This window comes from Marmota monax, unplaced genomic scaffold, assembly GCF_021218885.2.
Source record: "Marmota monax isolate L192 unplaced genomic scaffold, Marmota_monax_Labrador192_F-V1.1 WCK01_AAM20220418_F8-fsc00057, whole genome shotgun sequence".
Classification (NCBI taxonomy): Eukaryota; Metazoa; Chordata; class Mammalia; order Rodentia; family Sciuridae; genus Marmota; species Marmota monax.
Window position 1 is genome coordinate 9,281,543 of NW_026693933.1, and position 11,248 is coordinate 9,292,790.

The window sequence follows — 11,248 nt, forward strand, 5'->3', positions numbered from 1 at the left end:
CATTACTTCCTTTTTGAAGTAATTTTGAAGGAATCTTTCCTGGCCAGGTATGGTGATACATACCTGTAGTCTCAAGTACTCAGGAGGCAGACACAGTAGGATTGCAGATTTGAGGCCAGTTTGGTAACTGAGAACCCTGTCTCAGAATAAAAAAAAGGGTTGGGGATATAACTCAGTGGCATTGTAGCCCCTAATTCAATCTCCAGTACTGCCAAAACAAAAGAAGTCTTTCCTGGAGTTTTCTGATCAGCTCAGTTCTGGTCTGAACTGCTTGTTCTCTAGGCTTGAAGCATGAATTGTTCTAAGATCTCACTCGGTCATCATTCTGTATATTCTCTTTACTCCTCTCTTAATGTTGTATCCCCTATTTTCTAGAATTCTATAGCGTCTTCCTGATTTTAGGTTATCCCCTTTCTTGAGAAAGGTATAAGGGAGATAAAGTTTTGAGTTCCTTGTATATCTGGAAAGGTCTTTCCCCCCTGCAAACCTTCATGCTTAATTGAAAATTTGGCTTGGTAAAGAATACTAGGCTGAAAATTATTTTCCTTAAGATTATAAAGACTATTCTGTTTTGTGTTTTTCCATCCCATCTTCCATTTTTAAGAATTGAATCCTGTTCTTATTCTTCAGCCTTTATATATAACTTATTTTTTGAAGCTTACATTTTTAAAAAATATTTTTAATTGTAGATGGATGCAATACCTTTATTTTGTTTATTTTTATGTGGTGATGAGGATTGAACCCAGTGCTTCACATGTGCTAGGCAAGCAATCTACCAATGAGCTACAGCAACAGCCCTGTAGCTTACTTTTTTGAAAGTAAGGTTTTTGTTGCATACTGTTCTGAACTTTCTCAATTATCTGTCTGGATTGGGTATCTTTGTATATATCTTGGGAACTCAGTTTATATTTTAAAATCTGCAACTTATGTCATTTAATTCCAAGATATTTCTTAAATTATTTATTTGATTTTTAAAAAAATTTTATTCTAGAATTCTGTTATTTAGCATTTGGGCTCCCTGAACTTGTCCTCTAATTTTCCTTTTTTATTTTTGGTGCTGTACTTGGAATTTAACCCAGGGATGCTCTAGAACTGAGCTCTATCATCCAAGCCCCTTTTAATTTCTATTTTACTTTATTTTATTTTTTTTGAGGGTGACTAGGATTGAACCCAGGGCCTTACACATGCTAGATAAATGTTCTGCCATTGAGTTACATCCCCAGCACGTTTATTCTTTTTCTTCTATTTATCCGTTTGCTTATTTATTTTTTATGTGTTTTTTTTTTTTTTTTTTTTTTTGCACCTGAGATTGAACCCAGGGGTGTTTAGCCACTGGTGGCATCCCCATCTCTTTTTTATATTTTATTTAGAGACAGGGTCTTTTGAGTTGCTGAGGTTGGCTTTGAATTGGTGATCCTCCTGCCTCAGCCTCCCAAGCTGCTGGGATTACAGATATGCATGACTGCATCAGCCCTTTTGCTTTATTTTTGAGGGATTTATTTTCTAGCTCTTCATGGAGCTTTATTTTCAATTTCTAAGAGCTCTTTTTTTTTTTCCCTCTCTGAGATTATTAGGGGCAGCTTTTCTGGAGTGCTTTTGTGTTTCTTCCAAATGTCTGATGATCCCTTTTGCCAATAATTAATCCCTTAAGTCCCAAGTTTTCAATTCTGTTAGTATTTCAGCAAAATTGACACAGGTACATTAACATAGGTTATAAGTCATAATCTAGAATTTATATTTTATGTTAATGTTATATTATAGTTTTTAATAATAAAATTATATGGTTGTGTAGTGTTTACATATTTACTTTTTGAGGTTTAAAAAAATTTTTTATTTGTTATAATTAGTTATACCATAGTATATATTTATTTAGTAAGGTTTTGCGGGTTTTTTTTTTTTTTTTTTTTTTTTGTGTGTGTGTGTGTGTTGCTGGGAATTGAACCTAGGGCTTCCTGCATGCTAGGCAAGCACTCTACCACTGAGCTACATCCCCAGCCCTATTTAAATTTTTATAGGTGTTCCATTTCTGGGACAAAATCGATTAAGAATGGGATATTAAAAAGTTGATGGAAATACTGAATTGTTGGGTGGTACTCACTTTAAGATAATCTAGAGGGAATATTTCTTTAGTTATAGCTTTAATATTTAAATGACTTCTGATACCAACTACCTGGAGTTAGCCAAATTTCACAGGTTAAGGGCACAGTCCTCCATATAACTGCCCTCACTTTAGAAACGAGCCACAAGGCTGAATATCCCCAAGTCACCCTTACTCCTGACCGTCTCACTACAAATTCAGGCTTTACCGTTCCCTCATGTTTGATAGTTTGATAGAACCACTCACAGAACTCAGTTAAGTTACTGTGCTGCTTATAACAGTGGTATTATGCAAAAGGATACAAACCAAACCAGCCAAAGGGAAATACACATGGGACAAGGTTTGGGAGGACTCCAGATACAGTTTCTATTGACTTATCTTCATGGAGTCAGTACACATAACCCACCTGGCACATCAAGGCATATTAGGGTGTAATAACATGCATACTATTATTCAAATGTGGTGGCACACATCTGTAATCCCAGGCCCCTGAAAAAATGAGGCAGGAGGATTGCAAGTTCTAGGCCAGTCTTGGCAACTTAAGTGAGACCCTGTCTCAAAAAATAGAGGGCTGGGATATAGTTCACTGGTGGAGTGTTCCTGTGTCAGTCTCCATCCTGGGAAAATTGCAGAATATTACCGACTAGGGAAGCTTGCTCAAACTTCCAGGTGCAGGGTTTTTATTAGGGTTTTGTTGTATAGGTATGATTGATTGAATCATTGGTCACGTGGATGAATTCAGTCTCTAACATTTCTTCGTTCCTGGAGGTCATCTGAAATCCTCAATCCTTTAATCACATCCTTGATTTTTCTTGGATGGTCAGCCACCATCCTGAGTTATCTTATTAGATAATTATTATCTTATTTGTAGATATTAATACAGAAGATCTAGGGGCCTATTTTGAGTCATCTCCTCAATGTAAACTAACAGAATGTGTCTCAGGGGCCTACCTTGACTAACAAAGACGTTCATCAATTAGGAAATTGCAAGTACTTGGTGGCTACCTCCCAGGAACCAGAGACAAAGACAAACTAAATTCTTTATTATATGATACTGTAGTCTACCCTTTTCCATGGTTTCACTCTATATAGTTTTAGTTACATGTGGACACAGTTCAAAAATATTAAATGGAAAATTTCAGAAATACATCTTAAGTTTTAAGTTGCATATATCATTCTGAGTAGCATGATGAAATCTCATGCCATCCCATTCCATTCCTCCCAGGATGTGAATCATCTTTTGTCCAGTGTATCTACTTTGTGTACACTACCTTCCTGTTAGTGTAGCCATCTTGGTTATCAGTTCAACTGTTGCATTAACACTGTGCTGCTTCTGTTCAATTCATCTTTATCCTACTTTTTGTGGGTTTTTTGCTGTGTGAATGTGCCATTCTGGGGATGAAACCCAGGACCTGTGTTTGCTAGGCAAGTGCTCTGCCACTGAGCTACATTCCCAGACCATTATTGGCCTCCTTATTCTTTTTTATTAATGACTTCAAAGTACAAGATTAGTGAGGCTGGCAATTCACATTTGCCAAAGAGAAGCCATAAAGTGCTTCCTTTTAGTGAAAAGGTGAAAGATACAGATTTAGGAAAAAAAATGGTATGCTGAGATTGCTAAGATATATGGTAAGTTATTGTCATTAAACTTTTGCTGTGCTTAATTTATAAATTAAACTTTATTGTATGTATAGGAAAATACATCATATATCTAGTGTTCAGTAGTATCTGTGGTTTTTCAGGTATCCACTGGGGATTTTGGAATATATTCCCTGAGAATAAAGGGGGGCTATGTAAATTTTTTTAAATTTGGGATTATATCTAATATCAGTATATTTTAGTCCTTCCTGTTCAGCTAATCAGAAATCCTAGAAAAGTACTGTCATCTCTTGTTGGGGAATATAGGCTTATAAGTGCTCTGGGATCTGAGTAGAGAAAAAAAGGCAGAATGAAGAAAGCTGGTTCAGCACTCACTATGTAGCTGTCCATTTACTCCCCCAGTTTTCACTTGGCACCCAGTGAAACTCAACTGCCTCACCCAATGTGAAAATACATCTCAGATCTTCTTCACTGGGGGAGGTTTTGGATAATGTAGAAAATTTAGGAAAATCAAATTGCTACATAAACAGATTTTCACACAGTCCTTTTTTAAGTTCTTTCTTTATCCTGTTTTCTGTAATACATGGCATAAAATTCCTGGGCATTTTGGGGATGGGATTCTGTGGGGAAAACTGGATTGCTTCTTGGCTTTTCCTACTTCTTGTTTAAAATTCATCCATTTTAGGTAAGCAATTTAGTATGTGAATGAGGTATTGGGAATTAGCATAGGTTAAATGCCTGTATTTGGTGTATCATCTTTACCTGGAAATGTACTGGACATTCTCTATATTTTCTTCTTTCCTTTATGATGATTTTCTTGATGTTATGAGTGTTGGTTTTGTATATGCTTTTGAGAATCAAATTTAAGGCTGGGGTGTGGCTCATTGGTAAAGCGCTTGCCTAGCATTTGTGAGGTTCTGGGTTCAATCCTCAGTACCACAGGCAAAGAAAGAAAGGAAGGAAGGAGGGAAGGAAGAAGGAAATGAAGGAATGTAGGTAAGTCTCGTGTCCATCTATAACTAAAAATATATTTTAAAAAATCAAATTTAGGTGATTAGAGATGAAGATGGGTGTAAACTGAGATGGAGGTCCTTGTCTCTCTCTCTCTCTCTCTCTCACACACACACACATACACACACATATATATATATATATACACACACACACACAGACATTATATTGTTTTGCATTCTGTTTAGTTCAAGGATATGGTTAGAAACAATGAAGAAGCAGATTCTTACAGGAGAAATATTTGAAAGACAATTCCTTCTAGTTGAGCACAATAATAGTGATATTTTAAAAAACAGCCATCTGTAGCTGGGTGAGGTAGAAAAAGCCAGTAATCCCAGTGACTCAGGAGGCTGAGGAGGAGGATAGCAAGTTCAAGGACAGCCTTAGCAACTTAGTGAGACTCTCAGCAATTTATTGAGACCTTGTCTCAAAAATTGGGTTCAATCCTCAGAATCACACACACACACAAAAGCAAAAACAAAACCAAATCTTCCTCCCACAAACCAACTATGTATGCTGTGAAATCCAGCCATGTATAATGGCTAGATACCTTTATGGAGAAAAAAAATAAATTACCAAAAAGCAAAGAGAGAGGACCACTGTTCAGATTTTTTTTTTGTTTGTTTTATTGAGTGCTAAAAATTTTCTCATCCCCTTCTACTATTATATACCACTACTCTCCTGCTCCTTTCTGATATCTATTATTTATTCATTTTTAAAAATTTATGGTAAAATACTTAAAGCATTTGTCATTTAATTTGTGTGTGTGTGTGTGTGTGTGTATACACGTGTATGTATATGGTCCTAGGGATTGAACCCAGAATGCTCTACCACTAAACTGTATTCCCAGCCCTTATTATTTTTAATTTTGAGACAGGGTCTCACTAAGTTGCTGAGGATGACCTTGAACTAGTGATCCTCCTCCCTCAGCCTCCTGAGCACTTGGGATTATAGGTATGCAACACTGAGCCTGGTGACACTGAACCATTTTTAAGTTCATTGGTATTAATTATATTCACAATGTTGTGCAGCCATCACGATGCTTTTCTAAAACTTGCACTACTCCAAACAAGGAACTCTAATTACTATTAAGCAATAATTTTTTTTTTTTTTTTTTTTTTTTTGGCATCCCTGGATGGGCCCAAACAGTAATAAGTTTTTATCCCTTCCCTTCCTCTGGCCCTTGATAATCTGTATTTTCTGACTCTCTGGAATTGCCTGTTTTGAATATACCATATAAGTGGAATCATAAAATATTTGACCTTTTGTGTCTGGCTAATTTCACTTTGCATAACATCTCCAAGGTTTATTCATGTTGTAACATAGATCAGAACATCATTTCTTTTATGACTGAATAATATTTTTTTATGTTTATTTTTGCACCAGGGATTGCATTCAGGGGCACTCAATCACTGAGCCACATCCCCAGCCTTATTTTGATTTTTATTTAGAGATAGGGTCTCACTGAGTTGCTTGGCACCTCATTTTTGCTGAGGCTGGTTTTAAATTGGCAATCCTCATGCCTTAGCCTCCCTAGCCACAGGGATTACAGGTGTGTGCCATTGTTCTGGTTTATTTACCACATTTTGTTAATCCATTCATCTGTGGTTGGACCTTGAGTTGTTTCCACCTTTTGGCTCTGGTGAATAAAGCTGCAATGAACATTGGTATACAACATTTCTTTTGAGTCCTTGCTTTCAATTTATGGGGATTTCTACCTAGGAGTGGAATTCCTGGGTCATGTGCTAATTTTATGTTTTTAACTTTTCGAGTAACTGATAAACTGTACCCACAGTTTATATTCCCACTAATAATATGTGAGAGTTACAATTTCCCTTCATCCTCCCTCTTCATTGATGAGATCCATCCTAGTAGAAGTGGTATCTCATTGTGGTTTTGATTTGCATTTTCCTAATAGGTGTTGGGTGTCTTGTCTTATCTTGTTAACCATTCATATCTTCTTTGGAGAAATGTCTGTTCAGTCTCTTGCTCATTTTTTTTTTCTTGAAAGTATAATTTTACTTCATTTTTTCTCCCAGAGGATAGTTTTTCTTCAGTTCTTGAAGACTCAGCTTCTTACATGGGCTTTGTTGGAGGTTGTGGGGCAATACCTGCATGTCTAAATCTGGATGGGGTGTTCTGTCCTTCTGGGCTTCATGAGATCTATGATTCTTGACCACCTGGCTACAAATGGCACAACTCGGCACTGCTCACATAGTAATATAGCTTCACGTGCAGTTTGGGAAGCATATAGGCATTGAGGACACTGAAGACATGTCCTGATATCTGCAACATCTGCTATGTTTCAAACTTCTTAATAGCTTTTGTTCTTGGACACAGAATCTAGTGCAGTCCATGCTACTGAATTGTCTATACTTGTCTGTGGCATTTTTTGACACAACCTTGTTCCTTTTGGCTTTTGGTCATCTTGCAAGTGAGAACTCAAGACCTTTGCTCATATATTAAATTGGGTAATCTTTTGTTACAGAATATATTTATATGTTCTGGATAGCAGATCTTTTTAAAAATATCTTTGTTTTACTTTTATTTATTTTATGTGGTGCTGAGGATCAAACCCAGTGCCCCATGCATGCAAGGCAAGCACTCAACCACTAAGCTATAACCTCAGCCCTGGATAGTAGATCTTTATCAGATATATGGTTTACAGATATTTTCTCCCATTCTGTACCTTGTCTTTTTGCTTTCTTTTTTTATTTTTTTAATTATTTTTTTTAGAGAGAGAGAGAAAGAAAATTTTAAAAAATATTTATTTATTTATTTATTTTTTGGTTTTCGGCGGACACAACATCTTTGTATGTGGTGCTGAGGATCGAACCGGGGCCGCACGCTTGCCAGGCGAGTGCGCTACCGCTTGAGCCACATCCCCAGCCCGTCCTTTTGCTTTCTTGATAATGCCCTCTAATGTCCCAAAGTTTTAGATTTTGATGAAATCTGATTTATAGTTTTAAGTCTTTATGAAATATGATTTATCTCTTTTTTTTTCATTTGTGGCTTTTTGTTTGTTTGTTTGTTTCAGTACTGGAGATTGAACCCAGGGCCTTAGCATATGCTAGGCAAGCACTCTACTACTGAGCTATATCCCCAGCCTTTGGCTCAAGCGTTTTCTCTCTTTGTAACAGAACTATCTGCAAATATCTGCTCTATTACCCTAGAAAAGTGAGAGATGCCCTCATAGTTACACCTCGGACACTCCTTTTGGAAACTCTGTATGTGATGCTGTGAATTAAGATAATTACACTTTCTCTAGGAGTGGTATGAATGCATTTTTCAGTATATTTTCTCTCAGATCTCTAATAACTGTTCACCTTTTCTCTTAAACTATAAAAACACAAATATCAAGTACTCTATCAATGTTTAATATGGTTTATTCTGATTTTTCCTCCTAGCGGATCTGAAAAGAACAATTGCCGTCCTTTTGGATGATATTTTGCAACGCTTAGTGAAGCTGGAAAACAAAGTCGACTACATGGTTGTGAATGGCTCTGCCACCAACACAACCAATGGTACTAGTGGGAATTTGGTGCCAGTAACCACAAATAAAAGGATAAACGCATCAGGCAGCATTAGATAGCAGTTGAAGATCACCCTGTGCTGCTATGTCCACCGTGGATTATATCCTATTGCAGAAAAGCTTTTGAATTGCTGGCTAGGACAAAAGAATTCTTTTAAAAAGCTCCATGTGTTTTCAAGGAGTGTGCTGGATTCATGGAACTCTTAATTCTGTATATAAAAATTTTAAATGTTATTAGTTTGCTATCAGGCAAGTCTCTTCAATGCTGTAATATATCCTTAAAGGGAATTTGATAACATGGTTAATGTAGTATTAAGCGGATAGGTGATCTTGTATAAATCTTTTGAGTTTGAGGTGAAGCTGAAACAAAAACACTAAAGACATATTTGTTTCTATAAAATATTTATTTACGTATGTAACTTGTTTTTTTCAGACAAGTGGAGAATATTGTTATTGATTCATTCTGTCACTTGTTCTCAGTAGATGTAACTGTTTGACTAAGGCTATTAGAAAACACGTTTTACTTCCAGGACTATATTTTGTTACTAAGATATGAGCAGAGAAAGGAAGTATAATGTTGAAAATGTTTTGAAATCATGACCCAAAGAATGTCTTCATTTGCACTATCCTTCAAAATAACTGAAGGTTAATTATTGTATATTTTTAAAAATTACATTTGTAATAGTATAATATTGAAATGGGTAGCAGCCACTGTCCATAAGCTATTCTTAACATTGGGGGCAACTTAATAACAACATTAAAATAGTATTCTTTAATCACATACTTAAAATTTTCTTATATGTATTCTAAAGAGTAAGAGATATTTTTATGATGAAATTAAAAGTAACTAAAGTAGTCATGATTTTTCACATACATGAGTGTTGCTTTAAAAGTTCAATCCCTTAGCTGGGTGCAGTGTCCCATGACTGCAGTCCCAGTTGCTTAGGAGGCTGAGGCTGGAGGATCAAGAGTACAAGGCTGGCCTGGGCAACATAGTAAGACCCTGTCTAAACAAACAACAAACAAAACAAACAGCATTTGACCCCTTAGTATTTATGTGACCGGGATGCATATTATTTCCACGTTTGGATGAGTTTGCTTTTGTTATGTTAGTGGGGAGGAGGATACTCTTGAGGATTTTAATCAGTTATGTATAATGAAGGTGTTTGTGCTACATAACACTGCTTAGAAAATGTTAATATTACTTGATTTTATATAAGAGTATCATGCTTTATGAAACCTTTTTGATTAGGTTTTCATTTAATATAAGACCACTTAAAATAATTAAGAATAGTTAAGATATATTTAAATTATAAAAATTGGCTATCCTTTCAGATATTGAATACAGCACAAGAAATACCAATCTAGGGTAATTTTAGTATAGAAAGAAGTACACCTTTATTTAAATTTCCCTTGTAGCAAGTCTAATTGCTATATGGTACCCTATATGTCATAGTATTTATTCTCTAAATACCTGCTGAAGTGCAGCTACCTTCTAGATTGAATTTAGTTTTAGATATTGTATTCATTATTATAATGTGCTACCACAAATAGTAGCAATAATTATAATATTTTTGTTTGAGTATGTGTGAGAAAATATTATTTCATGAAAGATGATTTCCATATTGTCTTTTCTGTACCTTTATGTGAAGAAACTAATTATATACAATTGCTAGGTGAAGTGTGGAATAATTGTTCTCTCTGATGAGATGTGGACATTTTTTTTTGTTTGTTTTCAGGGATGAAATAAAATATATTATTTGTATTTACAAAGTGTTATACATTTTTAAAGTAGTGGTTATTCACTTAATAAATGGTAAATAAATAAGAGGAATTTTAACATAACTTTGGGTTTTATTTCAATAACACTGGATAACTTTTCAAAAGAGAAAAATTTTAGGTTATCCAATAGTGCCTCTCATTTAATGCTTGGATGGGACACCTAGGAATAAGCCTGGATTGAGATTTAGTGTGGATTCTAAGTTTGTACCCTTACGTTGAAATTTACTGTTGATTTTTTATGAAATTTTTTTATTTATCTGTGGACCTTTATTTTTTATTTTTTAAATTTATTTATAGGTGGTGCTGAGAATCGAACCCAGTGCCTCACACATGCTAGGCAAGCACTCCACCACTGCGCCACAAGCCCACCCTTACTGTTGATTTTTTAAGAGTCAATTCTTCATAGTCGGGAGCAGTGGCGCATACCTTGCAATCCCAGTGGCTTCAGAGTCTGAGGAAAGAGGATCTTGAGTTCAGAGCCAGCCTCAGCAATTTAGTGAGGCCCTAAGCAATTCAGAGAGACCCTGTCTCTAAATAAAATATAAAGAAGGGCTGGGGATGTGGCTCCATGCACCTCTGGATTCAATCCTCAGTACCAAAAAAAAAAAAAAAAAAAAAGGCTTCATAATTATATTTTCAGTTAATTTTAGTTAATTGCGCCAAGCCGGTCACTGTTTAGATACCCATGGTTCCATGGAACTTAGATTCCAAGAAGCATCAGAGAAAACCATATAGTTAATATACTATTTAATGTTGGATATATCAGAGCTCTGAAGAAAGTAAAAAGAAAATAAGAAAAGAGGGGACAGGAATGCTATTTTAGGAAGATGGTTAGAGATACCTTCCCTTCCATAGTAACATTTGCGTTAATACACCTGAATTGTATTTGGGAGGGAACTATGAAAATATCTGGGGTGAGTGAGAGTCACAGACAAATATCAAGTTTGAATTTGCTGAGGCAAAACCATGATTGATATGGCCTAGGAAGAAAAAAATCTGCAGAACTGAGCAGGAACAAGAGAGGTGGTTGGCCAAAAAGACTCAGGTAAGAAATGCAGCCTGGGGCAATTTAGAGTTGAGTTTAAAGTTCAGTTGAGAACTCCAGATTTTAAGTGGAAATGGTAAGTCAGTAAGAATGTGGCCATTCGGATATCAAAGTAACTGTTATTGTTCTCTTTTGCAGTGCTGGGGATTGAACCCAGGGTCCTGCATATGCTAGGCATGTG

General features: G+C 35.8%; 1 protein-coding gene across 2 annotated transcripts in view; it reads left to right on the forward strand.

Annotated features, from left to right (window-relative positions):
• Ccdc126 (coiled-coil domain containing 126) overlaps positions 1-10,085 on the forward strand; it is a 30,072-nt gene extending 19,987 nt beyond the window's left edge. For both annotated transcript variants that reach the window (XM_046463654.2, XM_046463655.2), the window contains one exon: positions 8,116-10,085. In XM_046463654.2, coding sequence (XP_046319610.1) covers positions 8,116-8,300 — 185 coding nt within the window. In that variant the 3' untranslated portion in view covers positions 8,301-10,085. The remainder of the gene's footprint in view (positions 1-8,115) is intronic.
• The last annotated feature ends 1,163 nt before the right edge of the window (positions 10,086-11,248 follow it).